This window comes from Podarcis filfolensis, assembly GCF_964270895.1.
Source record: "Podarcis filfolensis genome assembly, chromosome: 8".
In the NCBI taxonomy this organism is placed as follows: domain Eukaryota; kingdom Metazoa; phylum Chordata; class Lepidosauria; order Squamata; family Lacertidae; genus Podarcis; species Podarcis filfolensis.
Window position 1 is genome coordinate 58,079,680 of NC_139611.1, and position 25,163 is coordinate 58,104,842.

Genomic DNA, 25,163 nt, shown 5'->3' on the forward strand with positions numbered 1-25,163 from the left:
GGAGAAAAAAACAAAAACATTAAAAACAACCCCACCCTGCTTTAAAAGGCCATAGATCGTTAATAGCCAAAGGCCTGGTTGAAGAGGTTTGTTTTTGCCTGGTGCCTGGGGAAAGCATTCCACAAATGGGGAGCCAACACAAAAAAAGGCCTGTTCTCAACTTGCCATCCTATGGATCTCTTATGGAAGAGGCACACAGAGAAGGGCTTCAGATGAAGATTACAGGTTTTGTGTCGGTTCATACTGGAAGAGGCAGATTTTGAGGTATTGAGGTTTAGTTTCAGATATGCAGATAGCTAGAGAAATATGGTTGTCATGATGTTAGATTAGGTATTAATATATAATACGTATGCTTAGTTTTTGTATGCCCTTGCCTTTATTTGGATATATTATTGAATTTTTGCTATTGTTTACTTTTCTCTGTGGTTCCATTATAATTTGAAAACTAATTTTTTAAAAATAAAAGCTATATCTGGTTGAGGGGCCAGAATCAAAGAGGGTGGGGAGAGCAGTCTAATTAATTAATTAATTACATTTATATCCTATCTTTCATCCAAAGAGCTCAAGGTGGCATACATTTTTTATGCATTTAACAGTTTTTGTATACTGCTTAATAATATGTTATAAAACCCCTACGTGGTTTACAAAGCATATAAAATATACATTAAACTCTTCAATAAAACTAAGTTTTTAAAATGTAAACAGAAGCAACTGATTTAAAAATATATATTATAAGCTAAAATTACATACTAATACCTTTTCCTCTCTCATTTTTATCAATAGAACAACCCTGTGAGGTAGGTTAGGCCAGGAGACAGTGACTGGCCCAAGGTCACTTGATTTCCATGGCTGAGTGGGGATTCAAACCCTGGTCTCCCAGGCCATACTTCAACTCTCTACTCCAACCACTATGCCTCACGGGCTCTGCTTGGCCTGAGGGTGTTTGTGGTTCACTGTCTCCATCCAGCTTCATGCCACAGGCACTGTGCATTCCCTGATTTGCCAGATGTCAACTATGGGCCCCACCAGGAACCACAGAGATGTGGTATGGGCAAGGCTAAGAGAACAAAAGGACCATGATGGCATCGTGAACTACTCACCGAGTGGCCCAAGTCTTTGTCCACTACTCCATGCTGGCTTGGAGGCCAAGACAGCTGCCACACAGAAACATGGAAGCATTCACAACATTAGCAGCTGAACTAAGCTCACAGGAGTCCCCTGGGCTTGGATAGGAGCTGACCGTGTCAGATGTGCAAAGAGCTACACAATGTGGGACATGGGATCCACGTGGGGCCAGTGGCACCATCCAGCACGACAGCACGACAGCAGGGAGGGCTTTGAACTTGGCAGGAAACCTCTAGGTTTTCTTAGCAGCCTTGGAACCTTTTGTGGTCAAACAAGTGCTGAGAACAAGCTTCTAGAGCTGTCTGTGCAAAGCACTCGGAGGGCAGGAAATCAGCAGAGAAGGTGGCGAGAGAAAGAGAGAGAAGGACAGGGTATGCGTCTGAGATCTCCTGGAGCCTTTTGGCACTCTAGACACACTATGATTCACTGCCCAATGTGATGAGGAAGAAGCCATTTCCCTCCCTTTCAATTTGTGGGAACCGGAGAGAGACTAGTTTTCACCCTGCTAACAGGTAAGTGACAGAGGGCAAATATGGCCAGGTGAGGCGTGGACAAGGACCAGGTGGCCCCGTATAGTTCTCAACTCTAGGCAAGAATTGTACACACAGACACACGAATTCTCTCCCAAGGAAGACCTGCCAAGTCCATTATATTTGTTCTTTTATGTGGACATTAAAACATTTTATTTGGTTGTGGTGGGGAGGCTTCTGAGTTAAAAGCGTCATAACATTATCTCCCATTGTTTATTTATTTAATGTAACGATTTTATTACAATTTCAACATCTGCACTGATCTTTCTTTCTTTCTTTCTTTTGGGGCCCTGTAGGTTGAAAAGCAGGCAGTGCATTTAAAATAAAAAACTGAAAAAGATGAGCTTAAAATGAGAGGCATAAACCATTAAGAAGGCAAACACAAACCTTTTCTCCCTTTAAAAATGTAGACATCAGTATACATATTTTTGTGTGTGTGATATGTTTATAGCTTTACTAAGTGAATCTCAAATATCACATATACTATTTACACAGAAATGCAATGTGTGCAACATAAATTATGTATATATCCACATAGAACACAATCAAGATACATGACAATTAAGTGAATAAAAGAGAAAAAAAGAGATGAAAGAAAACATTTTTGTAAGTTGCCTTAAGTTTCATTTTTTAAAAGATATAGTAAACCAAAATAATAATAGAATTAATAGTTGAGGTGGATAAAAGTGCTTCTGCACAAATATTGCATTGTGTTAATTAATGTGCATACTATATAATAATGTCTATTGTACAGCATGAAAACAGCAGTATTTAACATTTACATAGCACTTGAACCAGCTAGAATTCTATGTGCTCTTCTCTGGGAGTAAGTCCCATTGAAATAATAGGAGCATGAAGAGATATGCACTGTAAGAGTGTTGAAAGCACCTTGAATACCCAGTCTTGTTGCAGACCTTACACCCACCCTGTAAAGTAAGCTCTGGAAAGCGCTATTACTACGGGAGCACATGTTCCAAAAATGTTCAGTCTGAATTACTCCCTGGCAAATGTGTTGCAGACTGCGACGCCCGTGAATGCGTGTGTTGAGGCAACACTGGAATTGGTAGTTCTCTTCGTCATTGGTAATCCCCATTGTTCCTGCATTGCCCCATACCAGCTTTCAGCGATTGCATTGCTTATTTAATTTATACCCCAATTTTTCTCCAGGGAACTCAAGGTGGCATACATGGTCCTCCCTCTCTCCTTTTATCCTCACAGCAACCCTGCGAGGTAGGTTAAGCTGAGAAGCAGTGATGGGGCCAAAGGTCATGGCTCATGGGAGGATTTGAACCCTGATCTCCTACCTCCTTGTCCAACATTCACTATAGCACACTGGGAAAACAACAACAACAATTAATACCCTGCACATCCCCACTCCGCTACAACACACTGCATTTTTATAAAAATTTTCTCAACCATTGCACCATTTTTAGATTTTTGCCCCCGACCTGAGTCCTTGTTTATTAGGAAAGGGGTGCCATATCCCCTAAAGACACCACAGTCTCTGCTGGCCTTCATTCCAATGAAACCAAACCCTGGATAAGTTCAGAAACCTCTGGAGTTTCTCACCATTTGGGATTTGGGGGTAGCTACATGTAGGGGCTCATTTTGCAGCTTCATACAACACACAAGCAATATGATTTATAACATTTCAGTCTTTTTCCTCAAGAATAATTATAATCTTTTCCAAATAACGAGTGATTGTTATATTTATTCAGGGTGAACTTCACCCTCTTCCTCCCTTAAATTTTGATACATAAGGTAAAGTGGCAGTCCTTTAATTTGCCCGGCGCCACAAAGACATCAACTTTAAACAATTTTTTTTTATCCTGGGCTTTCCAATCCTTTTGATCAGATGAACTGAAATAATTAACGCTGTAAACACCCAGTGTAAAAAAGCACAAAACTAGGCTATGTCTGATAGATATCTTTCTAAATCATTGGTAGTTTTAATAAATGTATTGTAATCCTGTTACTATCTTCTCCTGCAGATCAAGGATCTAATCTAATCCTTAATCGGGTTCCTTAATCTAATCCTAGAGGGTCCATCTACTTGAGCATTCTTCGTTGTTATAGTAGCCTGTGGCTTAAACATAAACTGAGTTGTATTTTTTACCTTCACCTTAGCTCTAGTAGCAGTCGTTAAGTAATCAAACTTAGCTATAGCTATAGTAGCAGTCGTTTAGTAATCAAACAATGAACAATATTTTGACAGAAGTTATTCTGCTAAAGCCTGGATTTGCTCGCTAGTGCATAAATTTGGCTATTATTCTATTCCATTACCAAAATCTAAAAACTATGCTGAAAAGTGAACCTTTACTTCTATCAATAATTGGCCCAATCCTCGTGAACAAACCTTGTTAGACTTCAGGGAGGAACATGCAATGATAGGCGTTTTTTGTTTTGTTTTTGTACTTTCAAACCATCCCACTCTCTTAGCTGTCAACACTTGAATCATGGGTATAACCAGACTTCCTCCCACATACTTAGCAAAGAAAAAAGAAAAAGAAATTGTGCATCATATTGGAAAGATTTTCTAGTTCTGGGTTTTCATTACCTCCCACAGTTTTTGCGTATTTTCTTGTATGAGGTTTAGGGAAGTTTCAAACACTAGACATTTAATTCCTCATTTACCTAGGTTTTGTGGGGCATCCACATGATATCAACATTCAACAATTTTCCCTCCCTTGTTTTCCCTATAGTTCTTCCATCATTTCTCAAGATTGCAGAAATTCCAAATTTGAATAGAAGCGGTGACATCATATGCAGTATAGCAGGGTCCCCACCAGAATGATTCATCTGCTGCATGTTTTTATGTTGATATTTCTTGAAGAATGTGAAATACATTTTTTAAAAAATCAGGATGATCCTTAATAAATAGCTGACATCCTATAACTTCTGCACAGGCAAAGGAGGGTGAATGCTCAATAAACAGGAAATCTGAAGGTCGTCTTCTTCTTCTATGGCTGTCACTCATAGCCGAGTAAGATTGTCTTCCATGAACATGGTCTTAACAGTGAGTCTGTAAGTCACTGTGGAGGCCAGTTCTGGATCCACACGTCCTTCCACAGTGGGGACATAGGTTTATGGGTGGAAGTTGATCTGGTAAGGGTTTGCCAAATGTGCCTTCCTCTTAGCTCGTTTCTCCTTTTCGTCCTGAGTTCGAGCGTCTTCAAAATCAATGACACCTTTGGTAAAGGTTGTTCTCCAACTGGAGCGCTTGCAGGCCAGTGTTTCCCAGTTGTCGGTGTTTATACTACATTTTTTTTAAAGATTTGCCTTGAGAGAGTATTTAAACCTCTTTTGTTGACCACCAGTATTACGCTTTCCATTTTTAACTTTGGAATAGAGTAGTTGCTTTGAAAGACAATAATCAGGCATCCACACAACATGACTAGTCCAGTGAAGTTGATGTTGAAGACCATTGCTTCGACACTGGTGATCTTTGCTTCTTCCAGTACACTGGCATTAGTTTGCCTGTCTTCCCAAGTGATGTGCAGAATTTTTCGGAAACACTGTTGATGGAATCTTTTGAGGAGTTGGAGATGGTGTTTATAAGTGGTCCATGTTTCACAAGCATTCAGTAAGGTTGGTAGTACAATAACTTTGTAAACAAGCGTTTTGGTTTCTCTGCGAATGTCCCTGTTTTCAAACACTCTGCACTTCAATCAGAAGAAAGCTGCACTTGCAGAGCTCAGGAGATGTTGGATTTTGGCATCAATGTCGGCTCTTGTGGAAAGATAACTGCTCAGGTAGGAGAAGTGATCAACACTTTCCAACATTACACCACTGAGTTGGATTTGTGGTGCTGCAGAGGTTGTTATGTGCTGTTGGTGCAGAACTTTGGTTTTTTGGATGTTAAGCGACAGGCCAAGCTTTTTGTAAGTTTCTGCAAAGATATTTAGGATGGCTTGGATGTCATCCTCTGAGTGTGCACATTCTACGTTGTCATCAGCATACTGACGCTCTATGAAGGAAGTTACCCTGACCTTATTCTTTGCTTTCAGTCTACTCAAATTAAAGAGCTTTCCATCTGTTCGATATATGATTTCTATTTTTTTTTAAATGATATTTATTCAAAGTTTCAAGAATACAGAAAAGAGAAGAAAAAAACAAAAAAAGAGAAAAAATACATAAAAGCCAATACAACAACACCACAACAAAAAAGAAAACTACAAATCCCATATTACATCTTTCATTTGCTTATTTCCTTGACCTCCTCACACCTCCCTTTTTGTATTCTAGCTTAATTAGTTATTTCAGCAAATTCTTTCCATCTTTCTCAATTTTTATTTGAATAATTTATCTTGGCAGTCTAGCCTATTAATTAACTCAGCAAATCCTTTCCATCTTTCACCATATTCTGTTATTCAATTTGCCTTATTTTGTTTAACCTTATCTTACCATAAAATACCTTAAAGCTTAAAACTTAATACTTATTTATACATAACTCCTTATATCATTTCTACTATAGCCAGATAGTTTCATTCCAACATTTTCCCTAATATTCATTAATTTTACACTAATTCCCAAAATAAAAATTTTTCTTTATAGACTTTCTTCTAATTTTCATCCAACGTCCCTTCTTCCTGGTCTCGGGTTATGTCAGTCCTTACTGTCCATTCCATCCAGTCCATCAACCTGGTGATCTTATGTCCGAGGCCCTTAAGTCTCTTCCATGCCCCTTCTGCAGATTTTCTTCTTCTTGTTTATACTTGCACTTTTCCTTGTCTTTTGTTGGTCTCTTTCTTAATTTCTTTCCTTTCTCCTTGAGGAGTAGATCTCTGGGGGATTCCAGCCGATAGTTATTTCCATCTCCCCTCATCAGACCAGCCTATTCCCCACAGTCCCACTCCCCGCAGTCATCAATGTGATCCAAAAAATAGTTAACAGCATATTTCAAAGTCTCTCCAAAGTTAAGAGCCTCCTCAGCTCCAGGCTCCCCCTGGCCCACTCCAAATTCAATCTTCAAAGACAGCAGCTTATGCTCCTGCAGGGCCTCGGATCTCTCCATTTGCATTACTTGAGGTGCATCCGCCACCTCCTCCATTATCATCTGCCCTTGCACTTGCCCAGTCGATCGATATATGATTTCTACTCCGGTGGGGAGTTTCCCTTCAACAAAGTGTAGGATCATGGCAATGAAAATAATGAATAGAGTTGGGGCGATAACACAACCCTGTTTAACACCTGATTCCACTGTGAATGGTTCACTTTGAGAGCCATTGTTATCATGGAGGAGCTGAATGATGTTCACAAATTTATCTGGGCAGCCAGTTTTCAGAAGGACAGTCAACAGGGCATTACAATTTACATTATTGAAAGTCTTAGTTAGGTCAATAAACGCCATATACAGGGGTTAATTTTGTTCTCTGCATTTTTCTTGAAGCTGTTGAGCAGTGAAAATCATGCCCCCTAGAAGGTCTAAAACCATTTTGGGATTTTGCCTCTTAGCTATCCCATCTTCTTTAAGGGGCCTGGTTGTGACAGGTGTGTGCTGACATATTGAACCTATTGCCACACAGGGCACCTTCACTATGACCTTTCTAGCCTGTGCCATTTTATCAAGCTGTTTATGTATTTATTTAAAATATATATTCTAATTAGTGCTAAAATGCCTATCTATCTGTCTGTCTATCTATCTATCTATCTATCTATCTATCTATCTATCATCTATCTATCTATCTATCTATCATCTATGAAAAATTAAATTATTTGTGCAATAAGATTTAAAAGAAATAATATTTATGTACTAAAGTTTTAAAATCACCATCTCCATTAATTTGCATGGGAGAAGGTAAGGCTGCATCGCCAAAATGAATAGTGAAAGGCACACACACACTCATCCTTGGTCCTGCTGCAGAGCAGGCTGTTGCGCCTGGAGTTTTCAGAGGTGCAGCTTTTCCCAATCCACGCAAATCATAGAAGGCAGCAATGTGGTTTTAATAGTGTTTGCTTAATATGAGCACTATAACACCTTTGAGTATAATTTGTAGGAGTTTGTGATCACAGTTGATATAGAACAGAACATGGAAGAGAAACCTTTGTAAACTGAGGCTCCGTGGCGGCAGATGGTTGTGGGACAAGCAGGTGTCTGGATTTTTACCTCTTTAAATATGGCAACCCTATCATAAATGACTCCACCCTTTATTTCACTCTGCCTTTTATGCCTCTGTGTGTCTACTGGGTTGGGATTGGGCAGGTCAGGGGGTGGGACAGGATGGGACAGGACGACCAGGTTGAGAGCCACACAAAACTTGAGAACTATGGTAAATTAATTGCCATTCTTCGTTTTCATGCATGTTTCCCTCCACTCATGCACTGCAGGCATGAATCCATTGATCCAAATCTGGGGTTCCTTTTGATCCCCACCCACCAATTATTCAGAACTGCTAGCCAGTGATCAACCATAGCTGCTCTATGAAACCAAATTATGTGGATGGAGTAAATTTCCAGGGGGGTTGGGGATCCATCCACATACTACATGAGGTGACTGAACATAATGAGACATGTTAAAGGTTATGTTTATGCATTTATTGATTTCCACCCACTGGGCAATCCTGCATCAAATGAAACAGCCCCATGTCTGTGTTAGCAAAACCAGCATTCATCCATGTGTCAATTCTAAGTTCATAGAATCTCACCCAGGTGTAATCTTCACATGTCTAAATGCTGTATAACGCAAACAGGGTTAGAGGTCAGCCACAGGTTTAAAACAGAAATTGTGTCGATGGAATCTTGGTTTTATGTTTTTTGTTTTTTTTACTTCTTTTTATTAAGTTCTTTTTTTAGACAAAAAACAACATAGCCAAAAACATACAAAGTGAAAGAACAAAAGCTTATAAACGAAAAGAAAAAGACATTACATCCCATGGAAAAAAAAAAACCAACACAAAACAAGCCAAACATCAAATTATATAACATTAATTGACTTCCCTCCATCTCGGTTTTGGGCTATATCACCACAATATCTTTCTGCGGTATCTTTTTACAACCTCTATCTATACATCGCAGGTTTTATGTTACACCTACTGTGATTTTATTATTTCCTAAATTTGTTTCTGTGTATGTTATGAATTTGTTCCAATCATTAATAAATTTTACGTTTTTTTGATGCCTGATTTTTTGTGTCATCTTTGCTAATTCTATAAATTCAAATAACTTAGTTTGCCATTCTCTAACAGTTGGGATATTAGGGGTTTTCCAATTTTGCGCTAGCAATATGATGGAATCTTGGTTTTAATGTATGTCATATGCTCAAATCCACACCGTCCTAACCTTCCGGGTGTTTTTGGACTTAAACCCTACAAGATCTGGAAGGTCTCAGATTTGCTGGTTTTTGTTTATACAGTGGTACCTCGGGTTACATACGCTTCAGGTTACATACACTTCAGGTTACAGACTCTGCTAACCCATAAATATTATCTCGGGTTAAGAACTTTGTTTCAGGATGAGAACAAAAATCGTACTACGGCGGCACAGCAGCAGCAGGAGGCCCCATTAGCTAAAGTGGTGCTTCAGATTGAGAACAGTTTCAGGTTTAGTACGGACCTCCGGAACGAATTAAGTACTTAACCCGAGGTACCACTGTATAATTAAATTATAAAATCATAGACTCATATTATTCTTTGTAATATTTTTACATGAGCCAAATATACAGACACAACCGGGGTGCCAACTTGAATGAAATATTGGGGGGGGGGAGTAAGCCCCGCCCTGCATAATCAATCACATTATATGGTGCACACACACCATTTGAATGACAATGCCCATTAACTTTGGGGGCCCCCAGCCCCATTAAATATTTTATTGGGGGGTGAAGACTCCTCAGACCCTAGGAGTTGGCTCCTATGGACACAACAGGAATAACAGATGGTGGAATGTGTGGTGGACTTGCAGTAATAGCATTAAGGTTGTGAGGAAAGCAAACAACAACAACAACAACAACAACAACATGAGGACACCCCATTCCTGTTCTAAGAAAACTCTTTCTCTCTCCCTCTCCCCACAGTGTCTCCATTTAATTCTTTGGACTTGATGAATGTTATCCTTAGCAGAACGGGGACGTGAACCAGAATTTATAGCCTGTCTCTTGTTTTCCCCATGCAGAGATTATGGGTTGCTGCTGCAGTGACTACGATGACGACTGGGATTACAACATAGAAATTTGTGAGACATGCCATTACCCTATTGACCCTGCCACCAAGTCCCAGGTGAGAGACCTTGCAAAAGTTGCCACACAATAAGTAGATTAATTGCACCACTCCTTTTCTTAAAAGCCCACACTAGCTCCTTATCAGGTTTTGCATAAACTTCAAGACCTAGCTGCTCACTCTCTTCACTCTGATAATAAGCCCAATTGCACATTGGCTTATTCTACTGTTTAATCCATTTCCTGCCCCAACCTGTCCATTAAACTGCAATGCCTAATTTTAGATGCTGGAATTCAAGCTGTATGTCAACCTGCCCCAGCAGGGCAACTTTTAATTCTAGCTAACTCTGCATAAAGTGTTTGCCCCACTTTGCTTCCACATTAATTTTCTCATTAATGTGACAAAGCCCAAGAAAAATAAGGGGGAAGTCATAAAATTATAGGGCTGGTGGGAAATCCGAGGATCACTGCTATGGAAGGATCCTTGATTTGAACTTTGTTTCTTCCACAGAGGCTGATTTCCAATGGGTCTGAAATGAACAATCCTCTGATATCTTGCGAAACTGTTCCTCCTCCCAGCTCACCTCTTCAAGGTTAAAATCTTGCCTTTCTTCCAACTTCTAACTATAGCACAAAGACTGTCTGGATTTATTGGGGATGCAAAAACCATCTTGGAGTGGGTTTGACAAATAGGCAACTCAAGAGCAGAGACCAACTAGGCCAGGGGCCATTGCCAGTGTAGTGGTAGCTAGCAGAGAGAGGCCCAAGACTATTGTGCTCTCTGTCTTGAAAGACCTGCATTTTAGTGTTATCTGAAACATATCAAAGGAGCCTGGGATGAACTTTTCTGATTGCTCTACAGGCACCACTAAAAACATTCCTCCCACCCTCTACAATGGTGAATGCTTTTGTTGTTTCTGTGGTTGATCCAGTCTTTGCTTGTTTAATAAATTTCTGTTCTGGTTTTCTATGCTAGCACATTCAAAACACCTAGTGAAGAATACAAACCATTACAACAATCAAAATCATAGTCATGCATAAAACAACTAGCAAGACTAAGGTCAGAATAAGGCAGACTAAAGACATTTTAAAAACATCTATACACCATGGAGATGAACCTTGAGGTTCCTCCGCAAAGCAAGAAGAGAGAGGGACCAGCAGATCTTCTTGGGAAGGGCATTCCACAGTTTTGGTGCCAACACCAAAAAGGCCCCATGATTCAATCTTGAGACATGAGCAGGATCACATTATGACATGCTAGCCCCTGAGAAAATATTAAAGTCCTTCATGGAGTACAGCCTTCTCCAGCCTAGTGCCCTCCAGATGTTTTGGGTTACAAATCCCATTAGCACAGTCAGTACATGCTGGCTGCAGCTGATGGAAGTGGTAGTCCAAAACATCTGGAGGGCACCATGTTAAGGAAGGGGGGGGGTAGTGGATGTTATGTGAGCTGAATTCAAAATAACATCTCTTCTAGTCCTGAAACCTGGTTTGTCTTATAGTGACATGCTGATTTTCTTTATAGATAAACTGGTGGTTGCATTATATGATTATGAGTCGCTGCATGATGGAGATCTGGTGCTCCGGAAAGGTGAACAGCTCCGGGTACTGGAAGAGTAAGTCTTATTCCACGTTAGAGTGTTACCTGTAGGTCTGGCACACCAACAAAAAGAATCATCTGTCACACCCAAGCAGCAGCAGCAGCTGCATTGTGGGTTTGCATCTCATGATACATTGCCTTCTACCATGCCATCCAGAAAAACTGTTGACCTCTTTTGGCCAAGACAATATGGTTGATACACATCAATATGGTTGAACGCGGTCATACTTAGAATGGTAGATGCCCTAAGTTGGACGTTCACTGAAACAGTGGGGGGAATTCCATATTTTTCGATGGTTGAAACCCTTATCATTGTATCTGCTGGCATTTGGAGTTAAGTGCTCAACAGAAGCTGAACTGAATAAAGAAATGAAAACAGATTTTTTTCCCCCTAGAAGCAAATAACATAGAAATCAGCATTAAACTTGTGGCTATATTCCGATATATATTTGGAGGTGGCTTTCATGTCTTGTGAAAGCAGAAATGTAATGCAGAAACTAATAGCTGTGGAAACATTGGGGGAAATGGAATTAACTGCCGTGTGAATGCAACCCATGTGTGCTTGCTGGATTAGAATTAAAGGCAAAGGAACTCATTCAAGGTGACACAAGACTATCAGGTTTTGGTCCGTTCTTTCCCTTTGCCTGATGGATGTGGGATCAAAATCAAGCAAAGGTAGGAGAATGACTGGTATTCATTTCTTCCCCTTTAGGACTGGGGAATGGTGGAAAGCGCAGTCTCTCACCACCGGGCGAGTGGGTTACATTCCAAGAAACTTTGTTGCCAGGATGAACACCCTGGAGCAAGAGCCGTGAGTAAAAACATCTCCACTTTTCTCCACATGCAATGCCCCTCCCAAAACCCAATTAAATATAAAGTAATCAACTGTATGATATTTTACAGTGCCATCCTAGGCATGGTTGTCCCAAAGAGTTTAATGGTGCTTAAGTGTGCAGCTAAAAAGTGCAATCCTGGATAGACATGCCTACTCAGGACCGTTCCTCTGAAAGTAAGCAACAAACTTATACCCATTAACTTCTCTGAGTACATCTCACTGAACTCAGTGGGACTCATTGCTTAGTGTGGCGCTGTTAGTTAATCTGTTTGTTAAGGAGAAGGGCATGCAGAAGGCCTCATATTCACAAATGATTGGTGTGACTATGGCCTTTGGGTTCTCAAGATAGAGTGGGTGCTGGAAGGGGTGTTATTCCTTGGAAATTTTGTTTAAAAACACACACACACACATCTGAAAAGTTGAACATTTTATTGATTCATGTTTTCTTTTGCTTTAAATTAAAATGGCTGTTGCCTACCTGAAGCATATTGAAAGGCTCAAACTCTGTAAACCTCTCTGTGCTACTTCTTTCTCGCAGCTGGTTTTTCAAAGCTCTCAGCAGGAAGGATGCAGAACGGCAGCTCCTGACCGCAGGCAACACGCACGGCGCTTTCCTCATTCGGGAGAGTGAATCCACCAAAGGTAATCAACAGCCGCCACCACAGTGCCCAAATTAGGGGGCGGTGGGGGGAAGAGGGCCCTGGGCAGGCATGTGTATCACACCCACCAAACACATGTTATCCACACAGGGTCATTTTCTCTCCCCAGGAATTGTAACAGAGGCTGAAGGAAAAAAAAAAAAAACAAGAGTCTGTGTGCACACTTTGCATCCAGTGTGCTCCTGCTTCTGGTTTGGGAAGTGGTGTGTACACATGACTTGTAGCTACAATCCACATCTATATTGTCATTTCTTATGAAATACAGTGGTACCTCGGGTTACAGATGCTTCAGGTTACAGACTCTGCTAACCCAGAAATAGTACCTCGGGTTGAGAACTTTACCTCAGGATGAGAACAGAAATTGTGTGGTGGCGGCGCGGTGGCAGCGGGAGGCCCCATAAGCTAAAGTGGTACCTCAGGTTAAGAACAGTTTCAGGTTAAGAACGGACCTCCAGAATGAATTAAGTTCTTAACCTGAGGTACCACTGTACTGTGCTATGGCGTATTTTACCCCAAGCTAGCTTTGCTCTGAATAGAGAAAAAGAAGGTCCTAGCTGTGTTCTAAGATGGGAATGTGTACACAGCCTGAGTTGAGAGAATTTTCCCTAACCTTCCTTTCATACACACGAACACCCCTTTCATCCCGCCATTGGGTGATAGCTTGCCAAGCCATGCTCAGGCTAGAGCCACTGAGATAACAGGATGCTGGCTTAGCTAGGCTATTGGCCTGATCCAGCAGGCTCGTCTTTAGTTCTTATGTTCTAAACCAGAGTGTTCAGCAGGTATTGATTCTCTCTACTTCTTGAATATTATCTCATTGGTATGGTGCCTGGCCGGACCACTTTGAGGGTGCTGTTCCATTCTGTTGAAAGAACCAGAAGAGATTCTTAACATTTGAGGAAAATTTGGGGCTTCTGTTTAAAATAAAATATCTGAATGATTTTGTGGTGTACATAAAATAATTTTTATAAGACCAGCATCATTTTCTTGGAGTGTGGGTCCACAGAGGGGGGAAGAGGAAGCGCCAGGGAGACAAAAAACTGAGGGAGAAATATCTGTGGAATTTTGATGGGAGGCGGGCAGAAATCAGCAAGGCAAGTACTGGGGTTTTTTTGTGGGGAGTGGGGAGGAGCCCACATGTCTCTGGGTATAAGGGGACAAAAGAAATCCAGGATCCAACCTCTTCACTCTGTTTCCTTGCGTGTCTCCTCAGGTTCCTTTTCCCTCTCCATCCGTGACTTTGACAAGAACCAGGGAGAAGTCGTGAAGCACTATAAGATCCGCAATATGGACAACGGCGGCTTCTACATCTCCCCTCGCATCACCTTTGAGAGCCTGCACCAGCTGGTGGAGCATTATATGAGTAAGGCTAAAGAAGCCACCCGACCCTGAAAGCCTCTCTCTGCCTGTCCTGGCTGCTGGGAGGAAGGACACTGCTCCTTCTCCTGGAGGGGGCTCTGGTCCATGAAAGCTGGTGCCACCAATACACCTGTTGCTCAAAGCCAGCTTTCACCTGTTTGGTGCCCTGGCCTGGGCTGCCCATGGAGCTTGGTGAGGCAGGTTGGGGACAGCTGAGAGGGGCAGCAGATCTGGCCCCACAAGGAGTGTGACACTTGCCACCTCCTGTGCTTGTCACCCACTTCTGCCACAGGCTATTGAGACCTAGTCACAATAGCTATGCTCTGCCTCTGGTCAGAGGCAGCAAATGCTTCTGAATACCAGCTGCTGGAAACTGCAGGAGGGGAAACTGCAGGAGGGGAGCAGGCTCTTCTTGTGTTCTAATGTTCTCTTACGCGGATGGTGTAAACACATCTTCTGCTTACCCCCCTCCTGTCCTTCAGCTTCTGTCTTTCTTTCGTTTCTTTGCAGGCAACACGGATGGGCTTTGCACCCGCCTCGGCAAGCCCTGCCAGACGCAGAAGCCACAGAAACCCTGGTGGCAGGATGAGTGGGAGGTGCCTCGGGAGAGCCTCAAGCTGGTCGAGAAACTGGGAGCCGGGCAGTTTGGAGAAGTTTGGATGGGTGAGTAGTAGGGGTGGCAGCAGGAAAAGATGGGTGGAGGCAGGGGTCATCGGCATCCTACTTGCCCATAGATTTCAGCCAAGGAACCTCAGCTTTGATTTTGGAAAACCCAGCAAGTTTCTAGCCCTCATAGCGTTAAGCATGTCCACCAACATTTCAGTGATTAAAAAACGAGGACAGTCTTGGGGTCTTTTAACACCCCCATTCTTCCGCCAGACATCCATTGGTCCCTTCACTCAGCAAGGGTGCCATTGTGGAGGTACATGCATTGCCAGGTGCGATCCCAAATCCTGGCTCCAGTCCTCCTGAGCTGAGATCCTCACTCTGTCCCTCGGCAGGTTACTATAACGGCCACACAAAAGTCGCCATCAAGAGTCTGAAGCAAGGCAGCATGTCGCCTGAGGCCTTCCTGGCTGAAGCTAACCTGATGAAGAAACTGCGGCATCCCCGGCTGGTGAGGCTTTATGCTGTGGTGACCCAGAAGCCCATGTACATCATCACTGAGTACATGGAAAAAGGTGAGGCGCTAGACAGCATTACCTGCTCCCTCACTCTGGCAGAGCTTCACTTTGAGCCGGGGGTTCTCCAGAGACTCCAGCCATGGAAGGGCCATAGCTCAGTGGAAGGGCCTTTGTTGTGCATGCAGAAGATCCCACGTTCCATCCTGAACTTCTCCTGGCAACGTTGGGAGAGAGTCCTGACAACTTGCTAGTGTCCAATGCAGCAGCAGGACAGCAGACAGGGCCTTCTCACCTGCTCAAGATGGTACCATTGACTCCCACTGCCCAGAATTTCCCAGAAATCAAATCACTAACGTGACACTCCCCCCTTCTGCAGTTTCTAAATTTGTCCAGTCCTCTTGTAAAGCTGAATTTCTGGCCCCCACTGCCTCCTGTGGGAGGGACATAGTTTAAGTATGCAGTGAGTGAAGAAGTTTTTTCTAGTCTTATAGGGCCCAACCTAAGGCCCTCCAGATGTTCTGGATTGCCTGTGTACTGATGGTGTTGCAGTCCAAAGCATCTATAGGTCTTCAGGTTGGGGAAGGCTTGTGCTTCAGGGTTCTTTTCCTGTTGGGAGAGATGACTGGAGTCAGCACTCAAAGGAGAGCATTGATACCTGTGTATTTGCACAAACGTTAAGCATGAGGGAACAGGCAAGCATCCAAACCGAAAGTGCTTATCTTTAAAGCAGTTTCTCTGAAGGCAAATAGCCAACTAAGGCTCCTTCTTCCAGGCAGCAAGAATACAGGAATGTTCCCTTGATTGTTCTCTTTAGAATGGCTCAGAATACGGCTCCAACGTATTATAAACAGCAGATATGTCACCTTAAGTGGATTCTGCCCCATTAGGCATGAGAAAATTTGAAGCTGGCGGCAAGGGGAAACACAGGGGCCTCCTCAACTTGCCCTGAATTTTGATAGGCAAACAAAGCTCAAGTCTTTGCTTGGCTGACCACACGGCAACCTCACTGCCTCTTTAGTCCCTACGTGAGCCGTCTCATACAGTAGCATTTAGCCACCAAAGCTGATTGAAAATGCATCTTTTAGGCATTTGTGCACACTGAGAAAATATCAGTTGGCCACCGCTGTCTATTAGCATGCAATCAACCTTTGCTGTCCATTAGCATGCAATCAATTGACCTTCACTGCCCGTTCGTGTATTACAGAAAGATGACCCTCAATGCATGACACCACACAACAGTACCTCTGAATGTTATAACCACTCTTCATTCAGGTTTGGGCTGTGCCTGGGATAGAATGAAGAGCAAGTAACATATGAAAAGGGAGTAAAATTAGCCGTGGGATTTATTTTATCCCCTCCCCATGACAGAGGGTGCTGACTCCCATGTTCCCACTCCTCCTCCTGTTCTCCCTCTCTTGTATCATCAGATTTGTTTTAGACACTTCCTCTGTGGTGCCCTTTGCTCTAGATTAATGGAGGTCAGAACCCCAGCTCGCTTGCTGGATTTGGCATAAGGCAGTGGAGAAAGAGAAGGAAATTAAAGGTTATTGTGCGACACAGCTACAGCTACAATGGGAGCAGCCTGCCAAGGCACAAAAATAGCCAGAGGATTTGGGAGGGGTTTCCTGCTTCTCAAAGCTTTTACCACCCATTTTGGCTCTCATATGTCCCTTCAGCAGGCTGCACCAAAGATGGTGTCTGCCTAGAGCTGACATTTATCCTTCTACTTCTCCATCCATCATCATCAAAAATTGTCAGGCATCACCAACAAAGAGAAATAACACAGTCTTGCAATCTAAAAAGCCATGATGACACTTTAGGGGGGGAAGGGGGAGAAGAGCAAAAAGGAAAGAGAATAAATGGTGGGATGCCAAAAACGCATAGCTGTCAGCAAAGGTCAAGGGAAGGGTCTCTTTCACCCTCCAAAAGAGGCCGGCTGGCCAGCTTCTAGGAAGCTTGTGAGCCTTTTCAAGACGACCTCTTCGTTGAGCATCTATCTTGATTCATTTGCACAAACTTTGCAGGGAGGTTAGATAACACCAGCTGTTTATTGAGCATTCATTCTGATTTGTTTGTGGGGAGGCAATTCAAAGCAATAGCTCTCACACTTACCGGTGCATTTCCCCCCCCCCCCAAGTCCAGGGTTCTTTGGAGGTGGGTTTCTTGTACAGCATCCACTTTAATTAGACAACCTGAATTTTCCTGTTAGCAACTGAACCCCCCCCCCTTAGTGATGGTCTACAAGCAGCACACATTCCCTGGAGTGAACAACATATTCAAGTTCACAACCACAGCTGAGTGATAGCAGCTCGGAACTCTAAAATAGGTCAGCAGAGCTGCGCAGAGATATACTTCACATATTTTAATAGGCTTTTCCCCTTCCCCATACAGGAAACTTGGTGGATTTCCTCAAAGCTGTTGAAGGCATCAAACTGACCATTTATAAACTGCTGGATATGTCAGCACAGGTGAGGATAAGAGCGGGCAAGGAATAAAACCTGGGAGGATGGTGGAAGAGGACCAGTTGCTGGGAATATATGATATGGAGAGATGGGCTGGGTGTCTGGATTGCATTTCCTGAAAACTTAATTTCAGCACCAGAATAAATGTGAGGAAGGATTTCTGCTGGGAAACAGAACCTAAAATAGAATAATGTCCACATTACAAATGAAATATGGGGTGCCTAATCTTTCCATCAGATAACGGACTTAGCTTACCTAAGACATAGGTAATAAGGTTTTATTTAACTTTTGGAGTGCTCAGTGCAAGCTGCCATTTTTCTTGGTTCAAATCTGCTGCTGAGGTGCTGCTGAGTCCCAGCACCCTCACAGAACTACAATTCCCAGAGTTTTGTGCAGGAAGTCAGAATATCCAAAGCAGTTGAAAGCCAGTGTCAGACCTGGAGCAGGATTCACATGCTTGCTCAACCATGAAGCCCCTTGGGTGATCCTGACAGTCACTATCACTACTCCTCAACCTGTCCTACCTCACAGGATTGTTGTGAGGATAAATATTTGTATGTGCGAAGGGCTCATGTGCCAGCTTATGTTCCTTGGGGGAGAGCTAAGATATTAATGAAACAAACATAACAAAACCAAGGACACACAGCCGGGAAGAAATTTGCCCTTGTTGAAATTCTGCCTGCTGGGCAGCTGTGAAAAGCACACAACATCTGCCAGACAAAAAGGGGAAAGATGCATCAACGGAGTGAGTAGAAAACTGCAGGGAAAGTTGTTCTTGGTGACATTCACCTGTCTGGTGCAGTGGTTAGAGTGGTGAAGCTAGACCTGAGTTCAAATCCTGCCTCAGTCATGAAGTTTCTTGGAGAGTGTCAGCCATGCACTATCCTCAAATGACTATCATTCCAACCTACCTAACAGGGGAAGGAATCTTATACTGGGTTGCTGGGAGGAAGGGAGCAGTGGGATGAAATTGCAAGAAAGAAATATGTAACAACCCCATCCTCTTCTCTCATAAAGATAGCGGAAGGAATGGCCTTCCTTGAAAAGAAGAATTATATCCATCGTGACCTGCGAGCTGCCAACATCTTGGTGTCAGAGATGCTCTGCTGCAAGATTGCTGATTTTGGCCTGGCCCGGCTTATAGAGGATGAGTACACAGCTCAAGAGGGTGGGTCTTCTTCCTCAGCCTGGTCTTGTCAGCTGCTGCTTGACTCTTTGTGGGAAGCAGGAAAGTGACAGGAAAGGGTCCTTGCAGGGTGCAGCCAACTGGTACCACCCACAAGGTGTGAAAGGCATATGTTAGACCCCACACCAGACAAGGATGCCTGCTTGTGAATGGACTCTTATACAGACTCCTTTCACACAGTGCCACCTGTGCAAGTGAATCAACAAAAGGTACTAGTCCACATGTTTATCAGTATTGATATTATCTATCTATCTATCTATCTATCTATCTATCTATATCTATATCTATATCTATATCTATCTATCTATCTATCTCTATCATCTATCATCTATCATCTATCATCTATCATCTATCTATCTATCTAGAGGTGGACAACTAATGGATGATCAGCAAATAGATCAGGGGAGGTTTCCAATTCCCACTCCCCACATTAGCGACAATAAATGGCTTTTCTCTTCCCCTCTACCTAAACCAGACTCCTTCCTGAAGCCCTGGAGAGCAGCTGTCAGTCAGTGTAGACACTACTGAGCTAGATGAACCAATGGTCTGACTCAGTTATGGCAATTTCCTACGGCAATTGGTTCCAACCCTGAGTCAAAGGTTTTTTTCTTTTTGGTAACATAGTTTTTTATCCTTGTCATCTTTAAACATTGAGATATAAATTTGTTTACATTAGAGCGTATCGACATGCAACAATTACATAAAAAGAAAGCAACAACAAACACTCAGATAAACATTTCTGAATAGTTTAACGAAGTTGTGTCAAAGTGGTACCTCGGGTTAAATACTTAATTCGTTCCGGAGGTCCCTTCTTAACCTGAAACTGTTCTTAACCTGAAGCACCACTTTAGCTAATGGGGCCTCCTGCTGCAGCTGCACCGCCGTTGCATGATTTCTGTTCTCATCCTGAAGCAAAGTTCTTAACCTGAGGTACTATTTCCGGGTTAGCAGAGTCTGTAACCTGAAGCGTATGTAACCCGAGGTACCACTGTATACCAAAATTACTGCAGTTATTACAGTTACGTCATTATGTATAGTAAGCTGTATCACTTAGATTGGTGAGCATAAGTAAAGGTTTTCTTGCATCAAGTATCAATAACAATCACATCACAATTGTATCTCTGGCTGTGCCTCCCCAGTCACTATGGTTGGTGGACATTGAGGATCTAGTGAAAAACAACAGCATAGATCCTTCAAGCTTGAAGGCTGTCCACAATTGGCCTAAAATGGGGTTGCTGTGGGGTGTGGGGAGGAAAGATTTGCAAAACTTCTTGAGTGGGGGAAATTATTCCTTGCCAGAGGTGACATGAGGCTGAGTGGCCATTTTACAAGCCTGCACAATGTGGAATTACTTTATTTCACAGGTGAAAATATCCTCACATGTGCAGTTCCCTCTGTTACATGCCCACACCATCACAGTCACTTTTTCTCTGCCAGAACTTTCTACCAGCCCGGGGGCTAGTGCCTTTTATGGACTTATATGTGCAGATAGACTTGCGGAAAAGATGATGTGCTTGCATTTCATGACACACACACCTGCATAAGTACTGGAAGCTGGATCCCTAAAATGTGGGTCATGATGCTCCTCTCCCCCCCCCCTGCAAAGTCTTATGGGGCTCGGTGGTTCAGCTGCTCTCTTGCCCCTTTCCCACTGCAGGTGGGTGAAGACATATAATAACAACTGACAGCCACAGCTGCTTAGCCCAGGCCTTCGCTTGAAGCAATAACTCACCTCTTGAGGAAACCAGAGCCTGCTGGGGTGGGGGGGGGCTGCTTTGTGTGTGTGAGAGAGGGAAGAAGTGTGAGCAAGTGCTTTGCACACAGAGGCTGCGCTGGGGGGGCTGCGGTTTTGAGCTGGAGCAACCTGTAGCTGGAGCTCTCTGAAGAGATTTTTCACCCAGCAGTGCAGTGAGGAGAGAGCAAGTCCCCTTCTTAGATAACAAGCCCTGCTTCTTCCTCAACCTGGTTACCTCTGTTACATGGAGGACAGGAGGATCCAGTCTTCAAAAGGAAACCATTTCTCCTCCTCCTGGGGGAAATCCAGTCTAGTCCCTCCCCCCCTCTTTTGTCTTGACTACCGAGATATAGTAAAGCTATTTTAAAAGAAATATATTACACAGTGGCTTCAGAATTGGTGTGTGCATGTGTGTGAGAGAGTGTGTGCGCACGCTCACACACAAAATGTTAGGTACCAGGAAAAATGATTCTTTTCCACCCGTCCTTTGGCCTTCGGTTATATGTGGCCTCCTTCAGTATTAGTTCTGCCTTTTTATAAATATGAATGTACTTTTAGCTTTGAATTGTTTTAGTTCCATGTTGGTTTTAATGTATGTGGGGTTCTTTTTTTGTAAGTTGCTTCAAGTTATTTTAATAATAATAATAATAATAATAATAATAATAATAATAATAATATAACACCTTTTGCCAACCTGATACCCTCTAACGTTTTGGACTACAACTCCCATCAGCCCCAGTCAGGGAAGCATTTTGGCTGGGGCAGAGGTCGATTGGAGTCCAATACATCTGCCAGGCACCAGCTTTTTGAAGGCCGGTAGGACACTCCCTCTAGCGCCAGAGGCAGCATCCCTCTGACTGAGTACCAGTTGGTAGAGATCATGGGTGAGAAGAGGGCTGCTGTCCCACTCACATCCTGCCTATGGGCTTCCCATTTGATTGGCTGCTGTGAGGACAGGATGCTGGGCAAGATGAGCCTTTGTCTGGATCCAGCAGGGCTCTTCTTACCTTCTAACGAAGGTCTAAATGAGATCCAGTTCCTATCACCTCTCCTCCTGCTTATAGTCAGTAGCGTTTATATTTCCAGCCTAGGTTGCCTGAACAAGCAGCCAGAAATATTTACCAATGGTACAAATGTGAATTTTGCATCTGTTCCTGTAAAACTGCATTGGGAAAGGTTGTAAGTATGGGGAAAATAAGTTTTTGCTCGGGACCAGGTTGTAGGTCTGCAGGGCAGTCATTGGTGTCAGGTGGAGGTAGAGCTCCTTCTTGTGGTCAGCGCATTAACAGCCACCAGTTACAGCACCAGGAAAAGTACCGGTACTTGAATTCTGCACCAAGGATCATATAACCCTGCATTCTTTGTGTATTTCAGGAGCAAAATTTCCCATTAAGTGGACAGCCCCAGAAGCTATCAATTATGGAACATTCACCATCAAATCAGACGTGTGGTCATTCGGGATCTTGCTGACCGAGATCATCACCTATGGGCGGATTCCTTACCCAGGTCAGAATTTCTCAGCAGCAAAATGCAACCATTTCCCCTCCTGCACAAAGTACTCTGTATCCACAGAGAGAACCAGAGTCCTTTATGAAAACAAAACCACAAAACTCTTCTCCTGCCTTGCACTGTGAATTCAAAAATTCAGCCAGAAAGCCATACTAAAGTCTCCACTGGTGGAAAACTGGGAGGAGGAAAATCATTCTATACAGATAGTCTTAATAGCTGGAAATAAAATGGATAGATGATCCACAGCACTGAAAAAAACATTTCCATAAACTCTTACCTGTGGAAAGCAAATGTGGTGTAGTCATTTGAGAACTGGACTAGGAGCTAGGAGACCAGGGTTCAAATCCCCACTCAGCCATTGAGCCCACTGTGTGCTCTTGAGCCAGTCACTGTCTCTCAGCCTAACCTACCTCACAGGGTTGTTGTGAGTATAAAATGGAGAGGGGTAGAAGTGTGTACTCCACCTTAAGCTCTTTGGAGAAAAGATGGGGTATAAATGTAATAATGAAATAAATAGAACAAGCAGAAAAATAGCATCAGCTCCAGTCATGGCCCTGCTGACTGGAACTGATGGAAGTTTTAGTCCCAAACATCTGGAGGACACCAGGTTGGGGAAGGCTTGTACATGACTTTGAAATCTGACCAGAAGAGCAAAGTGAGCAGATTCATGGTAGATGGCTATTAGTGGCTATTAACCACAATGGCAATGCTCTGATTCCACGGTCACCTGCTTCTGGCAGAGACTCTTTGCCCTGTTGATGACTTTTATTGATGGGCCCTCAACCTGTGTTTGTTTGCTGAACAACTTGGCCATTATCAGGTGGGTAGGACACAGAAGCTGAGCCCAGCTATTAAGAGTGTGCCTCTCCAAGCACTGGTTACATTCTAACACTTACTAAACCTAGAATTTATGGGTGCCTGACACCTACAAACTCTGGCACCCAAAACTCATAACGGTATTTTAGAATACTCCTTGGATCAAACATTTTGTTCACCAAAGCTGTGTATGCCCTGTGCCTTTGAAGCACATTCCTTCCCTCAAAGAATTATGGGACTGTAGTTTGTTAAGGGTGGCTGAGAACTGCAGCTTAGTGCCAGGTAAACTACAGTGCCCAGAATTATTTGAGGGAAAGAATGTGCTTCAAATGTGCTTTGAAGGTACCACCTTAGTTTCTTTAATGCAAAATGAAGTGATGGGGCAGGTGCCTGCCTAGACAAAGTCTTCTTTGGGGCGACCTGAAATATTTTCCATTAAGCATATACTGTACCAGCCTCAACCTAATGCGTTTGCTATGAGCTTCCTGAGTCACCAGGATGGTTAAAATATTGCACACAAAGCTTCTATGATTCCCTGTCCCACCTTTTTTTGGGTGGTAGTGGTGGTGTTAACATCAAGTCTGAGGAACTCTGAAACTCAAAAGCCAATTTGCTGCTTTGCCATGTTTTTTAGTTGGTCCTAATACAGGTGCGTGGGACGTGGGAGGTGCTGTGGGTTAAACCACAGAGCCTAGGACTTGCCGATCGGTTTGAATCCTCGCGACGAGGTGAGCTCCCGTTGCTCGGTCCCAGCTCCTGCCCACCTAGCAGTTTGAAAGCAAATCAAAGTGCAAGTAGATAAATAGGTACCGCTCCGCCAGGAAGGTAAATGGCGTTTCCATGCGCTGCTCTGGTTTGCCAGAAGTGGCTTAGTCATGCTGGCCACATGACCCGGAAGCTCGGCCAATAAAGCGAGATGAGTGCCGCAACCCCAGAGTCAGCCACGAGTGGACCTAATGGTCAGGGGTCCCTTTACCTTTAATACAGGTGTGGGGGATCTTGCTCTTTGGACCCCAGAATTGGCCTGGATGTCCTTGGGACTACCCTGCCTCCTAGTCTACCCATATATGCTACGATCTTTCCCAGGCTCCTTCTAACATAACACTTTGCATTGTGGCTGTAGGGATGAGCAACCCAGAGGTCATACAGAATTTGGAGCGAGGCTACAGGATGCCAGCACCTGAAAACTGCCCAGAAGAGCTGTACAAACTGATGCTTCAGTGCTGGAAGGAGAACCCTGAGCAGCGGCCCACATTTGAGTTCCTGAAAGGTGTCCTGGAGGACTTTTTCACTGCCACTGAAGGACAATATGAGCAGCAGGTGTGACAATGGACCTCAGAGCATCCTGAACAATACAATGCAAAATCTCCCTTCATGTTGCTCCCCTCCCCCCCCCCCACTGAGACATTTTGTAGCAAGATGCACCTTGAAGACTTGGAGGAACCTGATGTATCCCAGACCTCAGATGAAATGACACCCTTTGAGTGAGACTTAGATGCCTTTCCTCATAATCCCTGCGGAGGACAGATGAGGGTGGAGTGGGGCTGCAGCTATTATACAGAAACAGCTATTGCTTATATTATTTCAGAATTTCAAGGACAAGGCGGGGGGAACCTTCTAGGCTAATCCATGAAAAGCTGACTTTACAAAGCCCTTTTAATAAATGCTAAAAAAAACAAAAACGGAGTTCAGTCCTGCATGGAAAAAATAAGGTGTGATTCAATAATCCCAGATGCTGTGATTTATTACGATATATTCTCCAGGGCAAAGACCTCTCCGTTTTTAATTTTGTATTTGTTTTGCTTATGTTATTCTGCAAAGTGCCACACATAATGTTGGTGTTGTATAATTAATTAGCAAACAAAGTAAAAAAAATACAGATAATTGTGAAGGCATGCTGTCCATGCTCAGAGGCACTTGCTTCTCTGTGACTGCCATGCAGCATATTCCAGAACTGAGCACTGGCTATGATAACATGATCTGGCACTGATCCTGGATGAGCTCTTAGTTCAGTCTAAGGACTCTTGCTCTGGAATGAATACATAGCAAAGATGCTCTGTTAACTGTGCAA

General features: G+C 43.3%; 1 protein-coding gene across 2 annotated transcripts; it reads left to right on the forward strand.

Moving 5' to 3' along the window:
- The first annotated feature begins 1,410 nt into the window (after positions 1–1,410).
- On the forward strand, positions 1,411–24,586 carry LCK (LCK proto-oncogene, Src family tyrosine kinase). Of its 2 annotated transcripts, none has more exons than XM_083625247.1 (13): positions 1,411–1,637; positions 9,765–9,868; positions 10,319–10,400; positions 11,333–11,423; positions 12,120–12,218; positions 12,781–12,884; positions 14,115–14,264; positions 14,771–14,923; positions 15,262–15,441; positions 17,776–17,852; positions 18,864–19,014; positions 22,142–22,273; positions 24,216–24,586. In XM_083625247.1, the coding sequence occupies exons 2-13, from the start codon at positions 9,770–9,772 to the stop codon at positions 24,416–24,418; spliced, it is 1,521 nt and encodes a 506-aa protein (XP_083481373.1). In that variant the 5' UTR covers positions 1,411–1,637; positions 9,765–9,769; the 3' UTR covers positions 24,419–24,586. The 2 variants fall into 2 exon arrangements, with proteins under 2 accessions (XP_083481373.1, XP_083481372.1); XM_083625246.1 differs by having other exon boundaries at positions 1,424–1,641.
- Positions 24,587–25,163: the final 577 nt, after the last annotated feature.